At 40.8% G+C, this 25,303-nt stretch overlaps 1 protein-coding gene across 1 annotated transcript in view; it reads right to left on the bottom strand.

Moving 5' to 3' along the window:
- Positions 1 to 25,303, bottom strand: part of AFF3 (ALF transcription elongation factor 3) — a 325,490-nt gene that overhangs the window by 172,068 nt on the left and 128,119 nt on the right. The window contains exon 4 of the mRNA XM_086481828.1: positions 6,631 to 6,675. Coding sequence (XP_086337954.1) covers positions 6,631 to 6,675 — 45 coding nt within the window. The remainder of the gene's footprint in view (positions 1 to 6,630; positions 6,676 to 25,303) is intronic.

Here is a 25,303-nt window from a genome sequence, read left to right as displayed (position 1 = left end):
GAGCAATAAAAAGGATGTATGATGCATGGTGCCCAAACCAGGAGCAGTTTCTGTTCAGATGAGCTGACAAGAAGTAACAGATCACCTGGAGAGAGACTCTGATGATCTGAAAAAGCCTAAAAAGGGATAAAAGCTGTGAAAAGTTGAGGAATCTCCCTCTAGCCTTTTGGATGTAGAAAGAGGTAATGAAGAAACCCTGGCTGCAGCAGACACACAGAGAAGTCCAAGGTACCACATATAGACAGTGTCTCCTGAAAGCTGCCAAGGTGTGAGGAGTCAAGGGGATGATGGTGTACACAGGTATGCCTCCTCTATAGTCACTGCAGCTTATGTGGACAAAGCCGAAATACCTTTAGCTAGCTCTGGTACTGCTGTCAATTTTGCTCTAGCAGCACAAGGTACTATACAGCCTGCTAATTCTCACTAAGAAGATGCAGAAGCTCCAGGAAGACTTGCTGAAGCTCCACAGTGCTGCCATCCACACCTCTAGTGGTACCCAGGCTGGCTTGGAGGAAAGCTGAGAGATAAATAGCTGCAGACAGTGACTGCTGTAGAAAGGTACTGTACAAACAAGCTGGATGTCACAGTGTGGTAAGAAGGGTGTTAATAGGTGAGTATTGGACATTGGATTAGATGGCTTGAACTATGTCTTAATGTTTCTGGGATGTAGGGCCTTGGGTAAAATGACACATTTTCCACTCTTGGGTATGCTTTTTCATTTATTTGAGTTAAGAAAGACAAAAAGAATAATTCTGAAGAAATGCAATGAACACTATACATCAGCCAAAACAATGCTTTAATTGCTCTGAAATTTAGGGTACTAAAAGCAAAGCTGTGCTGTGAAAGTTCTCCTGAAAGATTGCAATGAAAACAAATGCTATTTTATGCATCTGATACATGTTTAATATGATTCTGACACTTTGGAGTAATTCTGTATTCAATAAGACTGAGAAAGAAAGGTAGTGTCAGCAAACTGGGGCTGCTTCTAAGTCTCCATACATTCTCCCTCCCCCACCGCGTCTCTTTCGCCTGAAGTTGCTCTGTTCCTCCTGAAACTTTTCAAGGAGTTTCCCACCGGGCTCAGTCACAAGTGCCAACCTGAATTTCCCCACGAAGGTGCCATGCTGAGGGCGGCCTTCTCACCTCCTTCCCAAAGACACCCAGCAATTTCTTTCCAGCAGTGAGACTGCAATAAAATGCTCTGCTAGTGCAGAGGTAGCTATTTTACTAGCACTGTGCAGCTAAGTGGGGCTTGTTCCACCTGTAGGTTTTTCCTTCTGCTTTGGTAAGCAAGAGGAGTGTTTAGAAATATACTGCTGATTACCATATTTGTGTTCTGTAATTCTTCACATGTCCGACTCCACCAGGAGCTTAACTGCAGCCAGTGGGATCTTACAGTCATTAACATTTACAAGGCAGCAGTTCACAGTTGTTGAACTAACAACCTACCTCTAAGAAACTGATTTTTCTCCCCTTTAAGTATTGACACGTGCTCTACTGACTGTGATGCTTATTCACAGTGACAGTGTGTTTGGTAGGATTTCATGTTTTCACAGGATTTGTCTTGTGCAGACAGTTTCTAATTTACCTCTGCTCTTGTTTTAATTCAATCAGCTGATGGAGTGCAGCTGATCTCACGGCACATATGGCTGTTCAGGTTTGAAAAAAAGCCTGCATATTTGATGGGCTGATCCTTAATGCTTTCTGCTAAAGAATTAGCAAGACTGTTAATGAGCCAAGGGATCCCAAGTGGGGAAGGGGAAAAATACAGAATTAGATTTTGTTTTCATTCAGTTTTTTACATTGCTCAAATAAGAAGTACTGTGCTTTACATACTTCGGTTAGTTTCACAGGGTAGAGAGATTCAAGTAAATTACTCATCAAAGCTGTCACACTTAAAATGGCACATTTTCATAAATGGATGTTCTGTGGCCATGGGGACTCACAACCTATTTGCAAGGGCACCTGTGGGTGCTCACCCCCAGGCAGGAAGCTCAGGGCACCAAGCAGAGTTGTCCTTCACTGGGAGGGATGCTCTCAACTATAGTTTTAGTCCTTCCACTGCCTCCCCAACTGCTTTTTCTGTCTTCCCTGAAAGAAACTTGTCTGTCCTCCACCCCACACCCCATCCTGCCTCCTCACTGCTTCATGCCATCCCAAAGGTGGTGGTTTCTTCCATGTTAACTGGCCGTGCTTGGTTTTCCTCCAGCCTTTTCTCTGCATTCCTGTTGCTCCATCGGCTTCCCGCTGTCTCCGCATCCTGCAGCCAAAGACTGTTTGCATGCCAAACACTCAAACTACGTCCGTCTCTCCCCAGTTCAACGACATCTCTCATGTCATCTCAAAAAAACCCCATGAATTCACAAGGAACATCTTCAATAATTAAAAGCTCAGCTTGCCTGTGGGTTTCCTTTCAACTACCGCAACTCTAGGAAATCGCAGCTAAGACTGTAAGAATAGCCAGATCAATCTCCAACCACTTATCTTACAAACTAAGACTGCACTCAACACACTTCCCTTCTCCTTAAATCCATAGCAAATATTCTGAGAGTGCATCTGATATTGGTTGCAATGGTTAGTGGAGAGGCAGGACTCCTCCTGCTCTCATTTTTCACATGTACTGCACCAAAATAAATGTTTACTCCAAACCCCACCACTCATAACAAAATACACAGTTCCACACACTAATAAAATCAAACAGAAATCAGCCAAAATTACTAATCTGTCTTAGTAAGCCCATGTTTTAGTGAGGAAGTGAACAGGTTGGCTTTGGAGTTGTGTCAGGAACTCAGGTAGCAGCTGCTCTGAGCACGGTGGAATAAAAGATATTTGTGTAGTCTTAACTCTTATTTTCTGCTTCAAAGTTTTGTACCATGTCCTCTACCAACAATGCAAAAGCTTAAAAGGAATTGCCTTTTACAGCTACTGTCAAGTAATGAGGCTTTTCTTTCTTGATTTGACATTACATCTGTAACTTGATCTTACTGGAGTTATTTACATCGAAGGCTCTCTTAGAAGTTTCTCTGTCCTTGATGTGCATGCCTGCAGCTGGACAGAGAAGTCACTACACTTTGAAGAAGTTGCTATAAATTAGTGCACAGGGTTAGATGAGGTTCAGGATTCCTGCAGTGATTATAAACTCAGCAGGAATCCTTACAACAGCTCCGATCTCGACAGGGTTACTGTCTTGTTAATCAACCTCCTTCAGGACTGGAAGCGGTTCTGCGTCTCAGTTCTTGGGGGCTTTCTCTGGAAGCTGCAGTTTCATGCAGAAGGATCTGTCAATTTACAAAGTCTACAGAGCTTCGATACATTTGGTAAAACAACATCAAAAAAGGCTAGATTTAAGCCGTGGCACCCTGCGTTGCACCAGACAGCACAGACTATAAACTCCTGTCACAGTTAGTGCAAAATAAGATTTGGTGATTTTAAAGCTATGTCTAAACTGATTTTGCAGCCTGGGTCCAGATGTTAGCTCTGGCCATGTCCTGCAACCAGAGGGTGACAAGATCTGTGTACAAACCAGCACTTGTCTCCTCTCACCTACTGGCGGAAGGAAACACATGGTAGCAGATGGAGCAGACTTGGGGCACAATTTCTGCTGCCTTTGGTCTTGACGGGGGAAACATGGACATCCTGTGGAAGAACCTATCCCTTGGAAAAGCCACAGGCTGACTTATGCAGGGTCACATTATCTAGAAAGAGAGAAGGTTTTCTGCTTTGTGTTGTGCAAGGGACAGCTAAAATAGAGTGCAATGTTCCTTAAAAAGATGAATTTTGTCTTCTTCCTCTTGCTAATGCTCCATACAGTAGAGTGGCTCTTCCTTTAATAAACACATTTCAGTGTGCCAGCCATCTTTTCTGAGGGGAACACAAGGATTGCAGCTCTGTGGCTTTTCATTGTCTGCCTTTGGGCACTTTGACGGGAACTGCATATATTCTGTCCAAAAAGAAGCTACACTTTGGCTTTACTGTATGAATAGCACCTCCAACAAAAACATGGAAATGGCATTCCTTATAAACAGTCTGTTTCAGAAAACCAGAAAATCTGTGTTAAAACTGAATGGATCCGTTCAGGACAAAAAGAGGGCATGGACGGGGCTGGGAAAGTCTGGATGCCAGTAATTTACAAAGTGAGTAGCTACGGTGCATTATTACCGTTGCTGTTTCACTAATTATCAGTAACAACAACCACTGCTGGTGTGGATTTGTATTGGAAGAGTACCTAAGCACTGCTTTTGTACTACTCAGCAGTTCCCTGACACAGAAAGTTCATTTTCCAGGACAAAAGAGAGCAGATGGACATATCCAACCTGAGCGGCCAGTAGAAGGGACAAGTGGGACAACAATGTTCAAAGATGAGAAATAGTGGTATAGTCCTGATCTCACCAATGTTTTTCCATATTCCTTGTGAAAAAGGAGGCTCTTAAGGGAGGATCTGAAGGTAGGTATGGAGCTAACTGGGAAAGTGTTCAAGGCTCTTCCCAGATCTGATGGGAAGCACAGGAGAAGGTAATTGATGTAAAACCTAGGAATGTTGTGACGGAGGCTGGCATCACCAGGTAAGCTAAAGTGGGAGCTAATTTGTTAGCATGGACTGGTAGACTCGAGGGCTTAAAATCAGAGACAAGCAGCTGTACTTGATGTGATATAGAAGGAGATGCCAGTGGTGAGATGTAAAGACAAATGTCTTTGGGCAAGATGTCAAGCTAGGAAAATGATCTGCGCAGCAGCATGAATAGAGGTGGGTAACACTGCATTTGTCAAAACCAGGGAAAGGATGTTGCAGCAATCAAGGCGTGTAAGGAGAATTTGGATTTGAGACTTATACCTCTGTGAATAAAGAGCTTCACCTAGAAATGCTATAGAGTAACAGTCCACAAGACGTAACAGTCTGAGAGATGTACATGTATTCTTAGACACAGAGACACAAGGGAAGTCCAGAATAGAAAGTGTTGCAGACCTGGAGGATTGTCAGATTGGAGAGGTTACCCATGATGACCGAGTATTTGTGTGAGGACAAGACCTAAGGGATGGAAACAGTACGCTCTCTATTTTAGCCACGCTAAGTCTCAGCAGATAGCGAGACACTGACATGAAGTAAGGCTTTTGAGCTGTGGGTTGTTTTATTCAGTTTTTAAGCAAAGTGAAAGAATTTGTGAACAAATCCTCATGAACAAAAGGGTCCTATCCATCCAAGGATGCCCTGAAGGCTTCACCATGAAGCTTTGCAAAAATGTTTCTTGAGGAACATCCCCAAGGGGAAAAAAAGAGATAGCAGCAGCTGTGTTCACTGGTTTGGAGATGCACCTTACTATCCCTAGTCATACAGTGCATTTTTCTGCTCAGCTGAGGCCTCTTAATATCCATGTTCCTCTGCATGGAAGGAACCATGTCTCTCCTACATTTTTTGCCGAATTGCACAAGGCAAATTGCACAACTTAAGGAGGAAGACCACATTCTTTGACTGTTCATTTCGAAAGCCTTGCAAAAAAAAGGGCTGAATAAGCCTCACATCACATCACGAATTCATGCTATCTGTTACTAATTTGTAACAAAACAGCAGGGACCGAGGCTAGAGCCTGTCAAATATGTGTTTCAGTCCTACTAAAGCCCACTTTGTAAACGTTAGCTAAGTAAAAGCTCTGCCAGTGGAGTCATAAGCAATCCATCATCACCCTTTGATACAGTCATTGCCCAGTTTAAGAATTAAAAGCCATACGCAACATATTCAGGGAGAATGGAGAAATGCCTTTAGAAACAACAGGCTTAATGCACCACTAATCTCTAAACCAAATATTTATAGCCCTGTAGTTTATAAACAATCTGAAATATTTGGCTAGTGGATATCCAAGAGATGGAAACACACACAGTAATAGGGAGGTTTTACCATTCCATCTACCATGTTTGGTGTTTTAATCATTATTATATCAGACTTAGAAGCATTGTGAATTATTGAATTATCAGTTTAGAAAAAGAACTGGAAAAAAAAACAAGTTAAAATGTATGGAAATGTTTCATTGCTTATAAATTTGTCTGCTTCAGAAAATAATCAATATCAGAGTTGACTCAAGCCAAGATCTATCTGTATGTGTATTAATTTTCTCCATGAAAATAAACTAGAAATTACTAAGATAAAAGAAATAATAATGAAATATGGAAATAACGATGGATTTTGCACATTACCATTATATAATGGACATAATGACATTACATAATGGATTCTAATTAAATCCAGGTGGAAAATGACCTTCCTAGACCTCCCTTCAAAATTAAGATTTTTGACAGTCATGATTAATGGAAACATGCACTTTGCATGGTTTGTAAACCTGAAACATCATTGTACATTTCAGTTTATAATTTATCCCATTATCTGCTTCTGCATGCATGAAGGTCAGCTGTACTGGCACAAAGTAGCAATGAAATCCAGAGACTCTGGAAGGTTGTTTTCACGGATTTTTTTCAATTATTTTTCATGAGGAAATAATTTTGCCTACTTTTTCCTTAGAAAGATGACAAACTAAAGGAGTAATATTTTTAACAGCAGTAATTGCAATATTCTTGTTATTCTCTTGTCTTTTTAGAGTAAACAAAATGGCACTGGAAAAAAACCTTTTTAAGGATTCCTACCCGCAATATTTCTTCAATGCAGCTGTTATCTCCCGTTCCACTGTCCTGCAAACAAAATGAGAAAACAGTTTGTTTGTGCTTTAAAAAGAAATAACAAATAGCAGTTTTGAGGACATGGTTGTCACACGAAATATATTCCAAACTCTATTACAGTTTCGAAATGAGGCCAAGTCTTTTCAGCATCTGAAAAGTTGCACTGCTTAAAATTCTCAAATTATTCCCCATCAGCACCACAGGAAGATGTAATATTTACAGTGTTTACACATGATTGCAACATTTGTATAAATTCATAGGATTTCATTTACACCACTTTTGGGTGCGGTTCCTGCTGTTTTGGCTATACTGTATATGAGTAAGCATAAGCAAAGCAGTTATTGCATGTACATAGATCCAATCCGTGCATTTATTTAAATAAATAACCGCATCCTTTGTGCAGGAAAGACTCTGCAGTGACTCTGCCTATGTGAAGCCTGACGATATATAGGGTAGAGGCACCTGTGATGCTGAGGGGAGAGCTGCAGAGACTGCAACACAGGCAGCACCACTGAGCATGGGTTAGGCAGCACAGCAGTCCTGAGAAGCCTACAATTTCCTAAAATGCCGACCCTAAACCCACCCGTACATTGTGGGACTGAAGGTGTAAAGGAATTCAGCTCTCCTGGATGGTATGGCTTCCTCCACAGCCATTCCGGAGAGGGGAAATCAGATTTGGCAGAGCAGCTGTCCTCCTATAGGAACCACCTAGCCAGTGCCTCACCTACATCCTCAGCTTGGTTGTTCGTTAGGCCTCGAGCTTCTGCCAGCAAAGACCAGGCAGTGCGAGACACCAGACTGCCATACTTATGCCCCTCCTTCCTGCCTGCCCCCTGCCCACAGTCCCCTTGTTCTGCCCAGCACAACTGGTGAGGGTACTGATGCAGAGGGGGTGCCCGTCTCATGCAGCTCTCCACAAGATACAGGTGCCTGCTGCATCAAACAAGTTTTCTGGGGATTTACTTTGCCACACTAAATTCCCTGACAATTCCACAAAGACAAGTTTGCAGAACAGAACGGACTCAGGAAGCAGGAGACTGGGGCTTGATGTCTTATCATGTGGGAATGGGGGGATGATAAAAAAACCCAGTATGTTTAATTACTGTCCCCAAAGAGCTAGCAGGGAGGTGAGCTTGGTCGTCACCTCTCATTTTCAAAAAAACCCTGGAGGTTCTGTGTTTTCAGGTGCCCACCTGGAGAAATATCAAAGCAATTTGATTTTCCAAAGTGCTGAGCTCACCTGGAAATCACGCTTCTCTACTGCATCTGTATTTGGGCATGCAAAAAAAATCACAAGACACTTTCAAAAATGGATACCTCTGTGCCTACCAGACCTAAATGATCCCACTAGCCAGTTTGTGCAAGTCCTGCTCCTGGACATTGCCACTGCTGCTCCCCAGCCTGAGCTGAGTGACTGAGGAGGTCTGCGCTCGTAGCCTACCAGCTTTAACCAAGGTCAGAAGTACAACAGCGATGTATATGCAAGGGAACAACAGCGATGTATATGCAAGGGAACAGTTTATGTTTCATAATTTTTTGTGGCTGTTATTTCATATCAGTTCATAGAAAGTCGTAAGTGCTTTATTGTCAGCACTCCTGCTAAATCTTTGATGAATATAGCCCTTGATTGTTAAACAAATGAATCGCCTTAATTCTTTTTGGTGCAACACAGTCAGCTTTACAGTTCACCAGGAGTTACACCACTGATTTCAAAGGGAAAGAACTAAGCATGCCATAAAGTCAGCCTTTGGAGAATTACTCATATCTGGTGTATGGATGCTGAAGAGAAGCTGCCGCCCTGAGCAGATAGCCCTGTTCTGATCTAAGCCCTGGCCCCGAGGAGCTGCACAATGCTGCATGTGACCTTCCTGCCACTGGGGCAGGGGTGCAAGCGCAAGAGTTCATGTTGCCAGTGAAGCTAACAAGACAGACAGAAACACCACAACAAGCTCTGGATATTTAAGAGTTTTTAAATTCCTATTAGCTAATTTTTATTTCTCTTTTCTCTGTGCTCTTCCCTCCATTTTCTCCCTTTCCTTCCCGAAACCCCAGCCTATGACTTGTTACCCCATAAACAATAGTGGAAGGTGTAAAGCCCTCATAATGAACGCCTTGTTTACAGAGCAACGAATCTACTGCCCAATCTCAAGTTCACTATTCTAGTCCATTGCCTTCTTACAGAAGGAGGGATGAGATGATCTGCCATTGTATCCTGTATACAATATGGAACACATGGTAAAATGATGCTTTCTATTTTTGTGTGAGGGCAAAACTACTGAAGGTAGATTTGGCAATAGGCTATTTCAGACTAGGTTTAGAATCAAGCTTCTGTAAGAGACTTAAATATCCCTCCTAGAAGTGTAATGAAATAGGTCTGCAAATATTCATCAGCAAGAAATTTCACTTTCCGTTACCCCAGAACCAAAACTTTAGCTATTCTCCCTAGCACATCATATCTCTGGGCAGGGAGTAAATAAACCTCTCACATCTCTCTCTCAATATCATCACAACGCAAAGGCAAAAAAAAATCTGGAAAGACAAAACCAAAGACAAGATATGCAAAACTGAAAACAATATTTGGAAAAAACCTCAATTTCTACATTTTTCTCTTTGTTATTCATCTTTTGAGTGCCAAATATAAATGTCTTAATTTATTTTTGCTTTGAATACTTGTAAGGATCTTACATTACTGTTGATACCAAACTTTCTAGAATAAGGGTGGGGAAGTCAAGAGACCATGCTCTGCATACAGCAAGCAACTTCAATTTCATATGGCCTGGGGCCATATAATTTTTTGTCATGGTATCGCACAACACAATGCAGAGTGTTACTGTGGGACCTAAGGTATGTCTGAAAAGTGTCTGTAGATGTTGGTATGGAAAAAAGACCCCATTCTCACTTTAAAAGCTCTTCTTTGCTACACCTCGACTCACATTATAGAGGAAACCGCACTGCCTGGGAATCTGGCAACCTGAATTTAACTTCATGGCCATATTTTTATTATATAAAAAAATAAAAGCTGGTAAATGTTTCTTGAAATCTGAATTAAAAGAAGAGATCGCATTACCTGCAGGCAACAAATAGCACAGAGCACTCCATGTGCTATTTGCATCAGTGGACTTGCCTGATCCAAACGCTATTGCATCGGCGCTGGCTGTGTGACGCAGCATCTGTGTAAGGCTGAGGCTGGCAGTGCCGGCAACCTGTGCAAAGCAGTCCCTTCACCCTCCTGATAGCCTGCACGCCACAGTACACTTGTGCAATAAACGTTTTAATTAGTTCAAAAAAAAAAAATTAAAACAAAATAAAGGTTTTGAGGCTGCTGCTCCCAACTAAGCTGAGGAGCTGCTACCTTGTATTTACTCTGACACTGATGAACCTAGCTCACTTGCCTCCCTTTGCCTTTTGCGATCTGTCATAAGAAACTCGCCTCACTGAACCTCCAATGAACCATCAGCAAAATACTGGCAAGTCTCGGGGAGCTGTTGGGGGAAGTGGGCTCCAGTCTCTTCCCTCTCCAATGCTGTGCCCATTACCTTCGTTCCTCAGTCAGTGCAACCTGAAGAACGCCAAGCATCTGCACACACGTGCGGCTGGCATGCAGTCTGGCAGGAGGATGCGAGGAGCCGCTGAGGATAACGGCAGTGGCTGCTGAAAAAATAGCCGGGAGCATCATGCCGCTGATAACACAAGCAGCTAATTACCATGCAAAGCACAGAGAACTGTAAGAAATGAGGCTGACTAAAGGCTACATCAAATCCTTGAGAAACAGGATGTCATTTCAAAAAAAGCTACATCTGTACAAATTTTATTTCAGAGCATTACATTTTTTCTTCCCTCACCAAGAGCTTTCACATGGAGATATATAAAGAAACCTCTCTGAAAGGAATTGCCTATCTGTGATACTTCTCCCTCCTTTCAAATCTTTATGTAAGGAAAGAAAGAAGGAAAAACCTTCTGCAAGTATCTGTTTCCATTTTAGCCTAAGACATTTTTACGGTGTGAGCTTTTGGTGCTGTTATTATTTGGACTGTGCTAAGGGTTTTTACAAAGTCTCCAGAAGTTATTTGGGTTTTGTCTCCAGTATAAATTAGGCATGATTAAGATCTCCAGAAGGCTGAGGTACATACTTCACTTCTTCCACTTGGTAGGAGCCAGGTTGGCTGTGTCAGCATTTGAATGCCAGTCATCTGCAACCAGCAGCATGGCAGCGGCCACCACATGTCCACCCTTTGGGTTCCACCTCTGCCTCCTCCAGGGCACATATGTATATATACACTATTTTCTACACAATCTATTTACCAGTAAGGAATTCCCAGTATGGAGAAGATAAGTATCTTTTCACTTATTCATATGCGCAGCCTCTGCCTGTTGGGTTGTGGAGAACCATTGCCCTCAACAAAGTTTCCCTTCGATCATTTCTCTGAAGAGATCTTAACACCTTTAAGTTGTGGAATAAAATGTTAAAATTTAACAGGGACATGTGCCTGAGACCAGAGAAGTGACTTCTGCAGTTTCTGTGGAAATATAGCCAGGCCGTATAAGAGTATTTTTTGGGAGAGGTCATTTGCAGACGCCCAGGAAGGGATCTTAGACATTCAGGGCTTAACTTGCTGTTGATTTCCTTACATGTGCTACATCCTCAAAAGGCTCTTTAAGGGATGGCTGTGCTGAACCCACATGGCTCTGGAGAGAAAAGGCAGGACTTTGGACCCCAGGAGCGGTGGGCTGGTTAAAAGTTCAGACCTCAACCTGGTTAAAAACTCACTTTTTTGTCCCGCAGGAAATGCCCACTTTTTGGAATGTATTTTCATTCTGAATTGGCAGTGGGGGGTCAGGGGGTGGGTGTGGCTGGCAGGTATCTACATGTAGTTTTTATCCCATTGGCTATGCTCCCACTAAAAATGTAATTGTGTGACATCATGACCTTCAAAATGAAATTTTAAGAAGTGTCCTTCAGTTCAGTTGAGAAATCAAAGTTTGATAAGATCAAAAAGCTTTAACGACAAATTCTAAGAAATATAAATAACATTTGTAGTTACAGAATAAGACATGGCCTAAATCAAGAAGTCATTAAAACAAAATATTGAAAATTTCACTCTTGACTCCAAATTCAGTATTTTTTACTTTAAGAAAATATTTTCTTCAAACAAGAATGAAAATAGGTTTGGTCAAAATCAACATAGATGCAGACATTTTCAGTTCTGATAAACTGGAATGTCCCATGGGAAAAGGACTGAGTAGGAAAAACTTCTGACCAGAATGGAATTAAAAATGGTATTTCTCTCTTTTTTTTCTCTAACAAGAATGGCATTTCCATCTTGATGGGTGATATCAGACCTACCAGCAATGTTTCCATCTACTTTAACAGGGCTAGCCTTCAGGGAGCAACAGCATACTCCAGTTGCCTTCATTTTACTGACGGGCATGAGTATTGCTGGGAACTTCACAGCCTTTAAACAGAGAAGAATCCTCGTCTCTCCTTGAGGATGCAGGGATGCAGGGCTGAACTGGGTAGGGTGATGCCAAGGAAAAAGAAATGAAGACACAGCTCAGGAAGCTTGATTTTCTGTTGTTCCTGATATCTGAAAGCTTTACTTTGCTCTCATGCTGTTTCTTACTACTAATTTGGGCTGCCAGTGGCCACAGTCTGTTGACACTGTAGTTTTCTCCTGTGCTTTGTATTGCTGTGAGTCGGAGCCATTTTGCTTTCACTACGAGGAATTGGTGATGTTTTCTTAGACACAGAGATGTGCAGGAGGGAGATGGGGATGAAGAGTCGAATTCTCCTAAAGCTCTGTGTCAGAAAGTGTTGCACTAATTAAAGTTATTAAATCCAACTAATTTACAGTGACTGTTAATAAACTGTTACCCTTAATAAGCCCATTCTCTTTTGAAATGGAGCCTTCATATTTATTATGGGGAATATTTTTCCTACTGTGGGATCTTGCAACGTTGTTCTTGGTTCAAAAGGGAAGAGAAGAAAGGTTAACAAAGATTTTATTTCAAGGAAAAACATTAATAAAGAGCAAGTGATGAAAGTCATCTAGCTTTGCTTTAATGAAAGTATCCTGCTATGCTAATTGGGGGTCTCATTGCAACTGGAATATCATGATGCCCCAGTCTTGTATCAGGAAGAGGAAGATATTCCGGCTAATTGAAGAAGATGAATCAAAAATATCTGTAGATAGAGAGAAACACCAAATGATCCCATAGACTTGCTGTGTGCACTAGAAAGGAGGTGCTAAATGGACAAGAGCATATTTTGCTCTTGATGAGTGATACTCGCTCAGAACAGCCTGCTCAACACTCCATCCAAAACCAAGGTAGGACAGCAGCTTTTGGAGAGCAGAGCCTCCAAGAATGAAGACCACAGAGGAGTTTATAAAGCCATAATCTACACCATTGTCAGCTTTAAGCTTTGCTGGCCCTATATACAGACCCGGGGGGCCTGAAAGGATCCTGCCTCTGGGGTTCAGGCTGGCATCTAGTTGAAGATGGCTTTACTATGGATGTATAAGTAAAGGCATTCAATGTATTGGGTTTTTGGGTTTTTTTTTTTTATATCAGGGAGACGAGGTTAGAGTGTAACTCCTCCAGTGCATGCCCCAGAGCTTGAAGCACCTCCTGCCCATGCAGCGCCTAACCTGAACCAAGTATGGAAAGGCTGGAGTGAGAAAGTGGGGTGATGGTGAAGGGCCGCCATCTGGATGGCTGCTGGGAGCTTCACTAGAGCTTAGGCACCTACAGCCCAGTTTGGAGGTGATTTAGAAGTGCTGGGGCCAGCCAGGTGTTGAGAGATCATCTTCAAACTGATGAGATGGTCTGAGTCCAAGTCTCAGTGTCCACACCACCAAAAAACCCCCAAGAGAATGAAAGGCCAAGATCCCTTCTGAAACCTCCCCACCTTCTTCGCCCCTAAGAGCCATTGAACAATCAATGACTGCAGCTGTACTGGTAACATTTCATCTCATAAAAGATGCTTGGGAGCCTCGAATGAAACGTACTTGCAGATCAGTGGAGCAATTTTACAGGCTTTTACATTATATTCATAAAAATAAAAATCCAAACATGCCAGAATTACACTGTGACCCAGAACAATAAAAGGGAGCTGTAATGGAGAAGAATTGCATTGTTCTATTAATAAAATATAAAGGTTTTATTGTTATTGGGAAAGACTGATTGTATCAAATCAATACCATGTCACAGTATATTAATGTTTTTCTTCACTAATGAAAAAACAGGGTCTGATGTGACTACACTCTCCTACTACCCATTTGAAAAATATAATGGGATGGTAATAATGTAGATTGTAACTCGCAATTTTACTCGTTGCTATATGCTCAATCCTGGGAGGTGCTGAGTAAGTGACCCTGGCTTTCAGCAAAGTCAACAGGAGCTGAAGGTCACTGGTATTCACCAAAGTGCTGTCATTAACCCACTGAACAGACTCCACAGCCCCTCTTCCCACCCAAAAATTGGAAAAAGCCAGTGGGGACCTCCAGAAATGCCTTCATCTTCCTACATTTTCTGCAGCATTGTATGCATACTCTGAACGTATTAAGTGACTGCTTGCTTGACACAGTGGTCTATTTATTTGTTAGAAAGTTTTCATTAGGGACACCAGATTTTTTTGGTTTTGCAGCAGGAAAGGTTTTTTAGCGAAGATACAAGCTTCTCCCCTCAGCCCACACAATCCTTCAACAGCCGCCCCAAGGACCGTACCCTGGGAGCGATAGAGATCAGCTTCTTTCCCCAATAGGTGCCTGTCCTCCCTGCTGCACAGATGGCCAATTAGTGTCAACTGGAACGTGGTATTTTTAGTGATGTGGACACTTGTCTGCTATGACCTGGACTGAGACCGATCGATTGCATTTAATACATTGGCTGGGTTTGTTTGGGGAGAATATATAACATCTGTATAGCAGCAACAGTTGGAAAAAACAAGTATTATGGAAGTGTTAATCTTTTTGTGACATTTTAATATGAATTTACCATCAGCTAGTATAATATTCAATAAATTAAATGGATTATTTTGCCAAGAGATCCTTTAAAAATGTTAATTAACAATAAATCAATAAAAACTATTCAACATGAAAATCAATTACATCCCTGTTTACATTATTTAACTCCAAACATTTCTGTTTTGTGTGCTTGTAATTAGCAAGCTATAAAAGATGCCATAAATAGGCGCATAATGAGAGGAACTGTTTATAAATGATAATTGGTATTCATTCCAACTGAGCTAAAGGTTATGTGATTACAAACTATCGTGCAGAAAGGGTTAAACCTCTTACAGACAGAAGGTTTTACAGTACACAACTCTGCAGAAATCTCTCCCACAAAAGGCCCCTGATGGAAAGAAGTCCCTGTACATGACTGTTTGATGGAAAGAGTAACATCTATCAGGCGTTCCTTAAAGCCTATTTACATCCATTTAGAAACGGCTCATGGGGAAAAATCTACCCTTTGGGCAGTGGTGGAGGGAATAAGAAATGGTGCCTGGCATGAGGAATTCAATATTGATAAAATATCATAATATGAACAATATCGCTAAGAGTCAAAAGGAAAGATATTAATATTGCAATGCAATTAAAATCTGGGTGAGCATCCTGTTAACAAAGCTGAGGACAGGACAAAGGGAACAAGGGTGGTTTCTGTCATGACAGGTAACAAAGATGTTGTTCTATCCAATATGGCACTCAAAGATTAGGGCAAAAGAGGGTCTGGTTTTCACAGAGGTCTAAAAGAGGATTACAGGATCTTCATGTGGCAGCCAAGAGCCCAAAACACTGAGCAGCAGCCTGTATCTCCAGAAGGTAACACAGGACTATTTCTCATGATACGCTGCTACACAGAGCTGAAAAAATGTTTCCTAGGGAGAGACACCCTCTCATTAATCCCTATTGCTGGAAACCGCCTTCTCAATTTTAGAGACTGAGACCTAATCTAGACTTAACAGGTAAAACTCCCCATGATCTGGAGATCAAGTAACATTTCCATTCCTACTAAAGTCTTTTGCTAGCTCAAGGATGTCACCAACATCTGACAGTTTTGGCTTTGACAGTGTCTCCTCCTCAGTAAAATAACTTCCATCCTTTCACTGTAACTGCTTTTGTGAGGGCAGCAATCATCATGAACCTTTGACAGACCAGGTCACAGGTATAGGCAGACCAGTGAGCATCTGATGATAAAGCCAGCACAGCTAAACAACCTATTTGCAAATCCAGAGAGAAACCACTTTATCTACCTTGTCTGGGCGCAGCTGATGAATACTGCCTTTCTTTTCTGGATCATGACTTAAAAGTGAATTAATTTTGGCCTGAGACACTTACGTTGCACTGCTTTCTCTGATTTGCACAAAATAAAATTGTTTCAAGGAAAATATGGATCAGGATTGGGAGTTTAAAGAAAAAAAGCGCCTATTTTGTGTAAAGAACAGAGCATCATATGCATTAGTTTAAGAACAACTGCTCAGTCTCATTGCTAGGACTGCAAAAATGTATTCTAGCCATGGCAATCACAACCTAGACACCTACTTGCCCAAGGGGGAAATAATTTGCTACTGGATACCCAAAGCTTTATCAATGAAGATCAAAAATTTTTTGCATCTGCATCTTTAAATCAATCCCTTGACGCCTCTGGTCAGCTCAGGTGGATTCTCTTAGAATAAGATAAATAGCACAATTCTCCAAACTGTAGCAAAAATCCTGTCAGAGCTTTATCGTGCTCTCAGCATTCCTGAAAGTCAAAAGAAAAATCCAGCCACACTGTGGTCACTGACAGACTGGTGGAAACCCACTCAACTGCAAAGCTACTGAAAACAGTATTCTCTAAAGGTTTTCCAGAGTTAATAGGACATGTAAAATTTCAAATAAAATGTCAGTGCTGCAATGTCTTAGGGCTCAGACATGTAAGTTCCTTCCAGGTAAGAATGACACCATGTATATTTCAAGGTATATATACATATATATATATATATATATATGTATACACCATACAAAAATCCTCTGCAAAAGTTTCCTGAAAATGCCCAAACCAACCAAGCAAGTGTCAGATCTTACCAACTCTAGCCTTAATATGGGAATCAATAAATTCAGCAAATCTATGAAGTTGCAGAGCAGACAAATACCTTCCTTACTTTTGCTGTCCTCTCTTTCCCAAATCCCACCAAAAGATTTATTTTCCCGTCAATTCACCTTGGGCCCACATTGGTCCTCTTTGGTGGGGGCTAAAAAGCCTTTTGGCCAGCTAGGCAGGAACCAGGCACTGATGTGCTGCCTCGCAGAGGACTTACCTCCAGAAGTCAGGATACCTCCACATCTGTAAAACCACCTGCCCCAAGGAGTGGCAGCTGCCCAGCACTTGTCCCCACTTTTCTGAGTGTCAGCACCTGATCGGGCAATCACCAGACCAGAAGCAAGAGAATAAATATTCTCCCAGGCTTGGGGAAGGCTGCAGGTAGCTCCCAAGCAGTCATTACTAGTTAACATTTTTTGATGGAAGCCACACTGGTCCCTCAGGCTTAAAATGATCTTAGTACTTTAGTACTTTCTCTTTTGGTTTTCACTTTTCTCTTCTTTCCAGATAGTCTCAGGTTATCCCCTTTTAAAGGGGATATTGCATCTGAAAGTCACAAAGCTTTCTGATTTTCTTTTTGCCTGTTGCTTTTACAAGCAACAGTGAAATACAGAAAGAAAGTAGAAAGAAAAATTTGCCTCAGCTTTTCCAGGTTTTGTGTCTTTGAAAGAGTTTTCTTGTCCTTCAAGTAGAGTAGACATTTGCCAGTTCCCAACTGTTTGCCTTGAGCTCTCCCACACAGCTAAAGGCACCACTTAGAAAACCCAGAAACACAAAACTGTACAGACCACGACTATTGGCCATGTTACTCAGGGGCAGCAACCACTTTTTAATGTCACATTAACAGTTTTCTTTTTAATACAGAAAATGAGTAACAAGTCACTTTATAAAGCGCAGTGCCACAGAGGCATGACTGATGTATGAACTGCAAAGCTCTGGCTGGTGCCTGCAGAGAACTGCTCTCCCAACAGCCTTACCGACAAAAATTGATTTTAAATCCTATATGCACCAGCATTGGTGCACATACAACATGCAGTACAGTGGGGGGAAACTAAAGGAAGAAATGGACAGTGACAGTAGAGTTGAATTTTTACTGCAGTGCAGACCAAAACCAGTACTACGCTTCATGAGAGAGGTTTGTGAACTTTCTCAGAAAGGTTAGGTTGCCCTTAGGTTTGGTTTGAGTTTGATTTCCAAAACTTTCATTATTTTTATTCAAAAAAGTGAGCTGCCTCTTGAATTTTTTTATTTTTTAACAGATGAGGCAATCCTCCACTTGAAAACAGGTTATTTTGTCTCCAGAGGAAGAAATGTTCAATATAGCCCCATTTCATTTTAAATGGAAGCTAAATGGAGAGAAAATCTGTAATACTGCTACAGCTTACAGACATTTCCATCTAGGTCAAGTACAACAAATTGCATTTTTTAAGTGGCAGAGGCAGCACTTTGTTCCTGTAAAAACTGGAAGGTCTTGCGGTATCCCAAGTTAAAACAACATGCACAGAAAACAGGAGTACAGTTGGAAAGCCTTTGAGCTGAGAAGCCACATGCTTCCCTTTTGTTATGTGATCTTGATGAGTTTATTTCTGTGGCTTTTATTCATGTTTCAGGACGTTGAATCCTTTAAACTTGTTAGTATTTTCCTTTTTTATTATTCTCTGTTGCCTTTCACTGTTTTATTTTATTCTTTTGTTCCCTGGTGTAACTGAAGGTAATGAAGTCCTGGGCCTATTACCCTCCATCTCTTTGATCTGGCAGTGGATATCAACAAAGAAGTTATTTGTTCTCAACACATTAAACCCTTCTGTGTAGCTTTTTACAAATTCTGTTATGCAATTTTGATACGGCCTGGAACGAGTTGTCAGGTACAGAAAGGCAGGGGAGCACAAAGACCTCTCCAAAAGTCACGCTATGAATGGTGTCATCTTGCTGTTTCACTTTCAAAGGTGGCTCATACAGGTTTGCTGAATAGGAGTCGTTTGACAGCAGACATCTGAATTTGTATTGCAGACTCTAAGACACCTTTATAAGAACTTTGAATATCTTAGTTGAGTCCTGAGGATCAAAGCTTCCTATGTAATAAACCTATCATGGGTTACTCAGGGAGATTTTTCAGTGTTGCTAACAATGGCAGCTGATTTGCCTCGCATAACAAGCTGCCGATAGAATATAAGGGCTGTGATCAATACTTCAACTAGTGAGATAAAAATCTATCTGAAACTCAGGAATTATATTGAGGTCTCATAATTTACTTTATAAACCATCTCCTATAATTTTTAGACGTGCATGCATCAAGCATTGCTTGAAATACATTAAATCTTGATTTTTCAAATCAGAATACTAGAATAGTAAGCAGAATTGGCAGCATAAATGAATATAATGCATAAAACACAAAAAGCTTTTGGCTGGCTTTTGTATACAGCATTATAAACAGAGAAACACACATTGTTTCACAGTGATCTGCATTAAATATATTTGTTATGGGTTTGAAATACTCCAAACTATTTGTTTTGGATGAGAGAGGATGCTCTGCATTTATGATATACGATACTACATTGTCATCAATTGTCATGCTTTGTTTATAGGACTGAATAATTTGTAATCATCAGATTACTATGTTTAGTCTGCACCCTGGTTTTCAGAGAATGCGTTTTAAACAGATCAAATCCTTGTATCTTTTATTTATTTGTGTATTTATGAAAGGAATGATGAGTGGCTCATTCCCCTGAGAACTAACTATTTCGTGAAGGGCTCAGAGTTTCAGGTGTCGGTTGTTCTTGGAGAGCAGAGAAGGACAAAGCTGCTCTTGGGCTCCGCTTTTTAATCGTGTGCCCATGTTGCCATGTAGGGTCATTAGGTAATAACACCAGAGAAAAACGAAGGACATGCAAAAGGCTATGCATATTCTAAGAGCTTCCTTCAGCTTTCTGGGTCCCTTTCCCCTGCCATACTTCCAGCAGCATTTCCTGCATGTTTTATCTGCAGATGTTGCTCTAAGTCACCTGCAGCCCAGCTAAATTTTGGGGCAGGTAGAGGATGAGGAAGTCTCATCAAAACATGGATTCTCCTGTGCCATTTGCAGCAACAGGTTCTTCGTGAGGAACAGAATGAAATGTTCTTGGCAAAACCCTCTCTATTTTCATCATACTTTTTCTACTGGAGAAATACAGCTATGAATCAAGATACTCCAGTGAGGGTTGCAGGCAGAGACTTCTAGCTGTTTCTGTGCAGGGGAAGACACAGCCCCAGCAGTCAGGAATTGGCCAGTCGCTACTGACTCTGCCGTAGGGCTGGCGGAAAAATCCACACTAAAGAGCAGTCCCTGCCTAATTTAAATTTTATATACATTTATACTATAAACACAACAGGATTTTCAATACCTGCAGATGGGAAATCAGTCAACAGCTATGGACTATAACACTTAATCCCTGGGGACTGCATCCCCTCTGCACAAATCACCTACGCAGGTCTGTGCTTAGGGTCTCAGGCACAGGAGAGCAACAGTTACCACCTACTCACTGCCCAAGCTACCTTGTTGATGGCACTATACATAAACTCAAGATACAAGGAAACAATTGCATTACTCATTCCTGGAAAACAATTACAAAATCAAGCCATTGCCTTTGCAAAAGTGTGATATTGGTTCATTTGCCACCCAGAATATCTGTACCTCTAAGCTAAAAAAGAAAGAAACAGCAAGAATGAGACAGAAGCCAAGCTTACATTTCCATCCTTATCTCTCTGTACCGATACTCTCTCGGAGGTCCCTGCTTGCATAGCAGCTGCTGAATTGCTACAGTTTACAGTCTGGCATATTAAAATAAACTAGCACTGATTTTGGCAATTTGCAGTCATGCAGTTGCTGCTGCTGCATAAACAGCTGATGGATCCCTACAGCAGAGGCAGGAGTTCCACATCTGTGCCCACTTGTGCGTCAGACCTCTCAGTCCGTACAAGCACTAACCACAGCAGAGACTGCAGTGTGAACATACCCAAAGTTACCCGTTATTTGTGTCTCATGGCAGTCCACAGATCGATCAATGCTACCAACAACGGATTAAATGCGGATGTCTTGATAGAAAATAGTCTGCATTAATCTGCATTTTGCATGCATGCACATTACCATGAAGGCCTGTATAGCACTTTACAAGCACACACTCAGAAACACACACGTAAACAGATGTGTATGTAATATAGTACATCTAGATATGCAGTGGTATTTATAACTTTAGATACAGAATATGACTACAATTCTATATGGGCAACACCGTATACTTTTAGGAAGGATAACAAAGAGTACATTTTGTAGTCTAAAGGGCTGGAAGTATTTTAGGTAGGTAGAATGTAATTCCCTCAGAAAATTAGAGTATCAACTGAAAAAAAAGTCCTAACAAACCCTAAAAAACCCCCCAACAACTTAAAAACCTAAAACAGGTATTCTGAGAACAAACAGGCCTGTCCACAAGACCCCTGCTTTTCCAAATCAAGCCTGCAGACTTTAAGCTGATTTCTCAGGCTCAGTCCTCCACGAGACAGGAGACGGCATGGTACACACTGGAGCAGTATCCCCAGGGCCTTCACTCACAGCAACTAGGTCCAGCCACAGGGTGCCACCAAGAAGAGGTCTACAAGGATTTAGCAGCAGCTCTCCAAACAGCAGTCTGCCATTGGTGCCCAGAAACAGCTCTAGCGCACTTTGTAAAGAAAAGTAGCCAAATATTTCTGTCTGCTCACCCATTACTTGGATACAGTCAGGTCACAGTGTTACAAAATAGTCCCATAATTTGTTTGCCCACAAAACACCAAGTAGCAAAAATCTATGGAATATATTGGTGGCTGACTAGCAATTTCTTCAGAAATCAAAAAGATAACTAAAATTAGGATCTCATGTTCCAGATGATCAGCACCACCTTGTGCACGGAAAAATCAATATAAGAATCTGTAGAATTAGATATAAGGAAATACTTTTTCCTGCATATTGCTATCTGCTTTACTGTCAGCTGGACTTCTTGCAAGGCGTGGAGGATGGCTTTGGAAAGGGGAAGGAAAACAAGATAAGCATTCCCACCTCATATCACAATGAACAAAGCAAAGCTGTACGTCATCTTGTTTTACATGCTCTCATGAAAAGCTAACAGCAACTGGTGCACTGCCCCAGCAAGGAAAATGAAATCTTTGACTTGTTTCACCCTTAAGGTCGGATATCACTGCTGCTGAGCAGATCTACTGCAGGACGCGTGGAACAGAGAGTACAGGTGAAATTATGGTTTGCACTCAATAAGGGTCTAAACTCTAATGTTGGATACAAAAGCAGTGAGTCTTCTAAGACAAACCATAAAAATACAATTATTGTTGTAGTGTATAATTTAGCAAAATATTTTGACATTTTTCCAGACATAGTCTGTTTTCCAGTATTTGCATACCTTTGACTCCAGAGTATAGGCATGTATAAGCATGAAGAAGACAAGACAGCAAGTATGTATTTACTGATTAAGGAGTGGATGGGCTTGAAGTTTGAAACATTAGCATTCCTATTTCACCCTCACCCTTCCAGAGGCAGAAGAAGGAGGCACAAAATAGAAAGTTTCAGATTCTTACAGATTCCTAATTCATGGCATTAATGCCATAAATTCCTCCTCTCTGCTCTTTTGACTTACTGCTGTCTCCTGGTATGCCCAGGTCAGCCATGCTCAACTCACACTTACTTTGCTGAGGCTGTAAAGGTTACACAACTCAATTTTTTTTCCATTTCTAAGAGAAATGACTTCAAACTCAGCTAATTTGTATACAGCTGCAGGCAATATAAACATGGCTGGTTAGAATTCTTTATATAGTATAAGCCTTTGTACTCCATACTTCATGGAAGTTAATAAGTAGGTGTCAAACTCTGAATTAAAATTCCCAGAAGAGGACACAGCACAAAGGACAATAAAAATGATTTTTAAATAATCATAGGGATAAATAGCATCCACTTCTGACAAATGTAAGTGCTGGCATAAAATGTTATTAGGCTACAGAGATTTTCTTTTGTTCAGGAAGTATGTTTTATTCTCCAGCAGTGTCATTCATCATCCTAATGAGCCCTCAAAATGTAAATTAAATAGCAAAGACTGATTCATTCAAAAACATCTTTGTACTGTGTGTTAAACCATTTTTCTACTTTTATCCTTATATATTGGTTCATTCTTTCATTGCAAAATAACCCCTCAGCCCTTGTATACTTTAATGGCCAACTTCAAGCAAAGTATATTTTCAGTAAACACTGTTTACTCATTGGTGCTTTTCGTACAGTAATTTAAAAAAAAAACCTCATTTAAAAATGTTGTGCCCCCTAAATTACATTTGATCCAGAAAATCTCAGAAACCTGTGCATGCATGTGGCTTTTGTTTTATTCAACGTCACTTAGTCCAGGGAAAACCTCAATGGAAAAGGATTAGTAGAAATTTCAAGCAGCTCTAATTTACTGAACTGAATACATTAACAACTGAACAAACACCATATTTTTGGTAATGGCAGAAAAAAAAAAGAACCCAGGGTCATAAGCTAAATTAGTTCAGATTTCTCGTTATCTGTTGATAAGGACGTTACACATTCTTACCAGCAACGCAGAAAAGAGGTTTCATACTTGACCTGAATTTATGCATGAGCACACACACAACAACAAGAGTGACAAGGAACAGGACTTCTCTGGAGCCAATCCAAACAAAAATGTAACAGGAATGGAAAAAAAAACAGCAAAAGCATGCCTGGTTTTGGTAAGATTAATCTTCAGTTATCTTGTTCTCTGCCTCTTCCCTTCCCTTTCCCTTTCTCTAATGCTTCTGTAAATCACCTTCAGCTTATTTTGTATGTATATATGTTTGTGTGTGTGCAAAATGAAAATGAAAATATTAATAGAGAGAGCAAAGTTTGCCTGATGACAAGAATGCTGTTATTAAACTGCATATGGAAGATTTAAAAGCCACATTCTTCAGAATAAATTACAAAAAATCTCAGCATTCAGTGACATTATGCTTTTATGAGGTCAGAATGTTGGAGAGAGACACCAGGGGTTACAATGAAACCATCCAGCTGTGAAAGAGGTAAGTACATGTACAGTGTCTTGCTGCCAGGGATCCAAAAAATGGCCCTATACCAATACTTCTTTTATTGCAAGCCCAGAGAGAGATGAGTGATGCATTGGTGTAACTGAGTTAAAGGAACCTAAAGACAGGGTTAAGTGTTACAACTTTTACCTAGAATATCTTTGATAACAGATGACCTTTTGAAGGGTTTCTCCTAAAAAAGCTAAAATGGTGATTTACGGAAGTTCAATGATGGCTCCACACTGCAACTGTTAAAGAGACCATACATGTAATTAGGTTAAACTCCGCTAAGCAGAAAGAAGAGAAAAAAGATCAGGATTATGGCATGAAATATTACCACTTAAGAAAATTAAGCATCATGAACCCTAGCTGAGAGAACTTAATAAACCATCTATCATTTATCTTTGAGTGCTGATTCAGAAATCAGACTGGCATTCACAACTGCAGTGATTGATTAAAATAAATGCGTACAGTATAGTAGTTTATAAATGAAGACAGTAATTTACAAATTAAGGACAGACTTTATGCCTGCAGAATAAGTTGCTGAAGCTGAAAATACATTTGAAGATACTTCAAATATACTCAACTTGTAGGAAAGAGTCGCATGATGCAAAAGATATCGGAGTTTATGTTTCACTTGACTAATCTTCAAACACAGAGGAGCTACTAGATAAAGGCCTGCCTTTCACATGCTTGTGCGTATACAACACACCTAGGTACACTACTTGTATTTTGACTAACAATCCTTTTCATGAACAGTGATGTATCTAATTACCTATTATTAGCTCATTTTCTTACACTACAGTTGAAACACAGATCCCTGGATCCTATATACTGATGCAAATGAGAGCCTCTGAAGTCAATTGTCCAAAACCAAAGCACAAAGAAGGAACAACAGCTACAGAAAATCTTCCTGTTATACCTTAGACCACCTGAGAAGTCAGAAAAGAGAAAGTAAGCAATGGAAACTCTTTATTCTGACTCTCTAACAACCAGAAAACAGTGAGATGATACATTTCATCATGGTGTTAAAAGAATACTGTAGATTCACTATTTAAAATCTCATCCACAATACCACAATTTTAATTGCTTACTTAGAAATGAACAGGGCAAAGTATTGCAGATTTTTTTTTTTATCAGTTTGCATTCGATTTTTAAAACCTAACAGAAATAGCAACAAAGGAAAAGTTAATGGGACTGATCTGCCCTTGAGTCTTTCTGGCTTTCCTCAGCATCACTGAAGCCTCAGTGTTTCTTGCAGTGGGTGGAGAGGCTACCTGAAGGTTAGCTGTCGGTGCCACACAGAATTTGCAACCTCTGCTCTTCCTTGGCACCTGCAGCCATTTAAAACATAGCCCAAAATAATTGCTCTCCTCTGGGACCCAGGTATGGTCCTGACAAACAGTGAACTGTTTTCCTTCTTACTTTGCCCTTGCAGAAGTGAGGTACAATGCAAGAAGCTGGTCGCTAAATT

The sequence above is a fragment of the Leptosomus discolor genome, chromosome 1, assembly GCF_034619465.1.
Source record: "Leptosomus discolor isolate bLepDis1 chromosome 1, bLepDis1.hap2, whole genome shotgun sequence".
Lineage (NCBI taxonomy): Eukaryota > Metazoa > Chordata > Aves > Leptosomiformes > Leptosomidae > Leptosomus > Leptosomus discolor.
The sequence above is the reverse complement of the archived record's forward strand: the minus strand, read 5'-3'. Positions and strand labels throughout refer to the sequence as shown.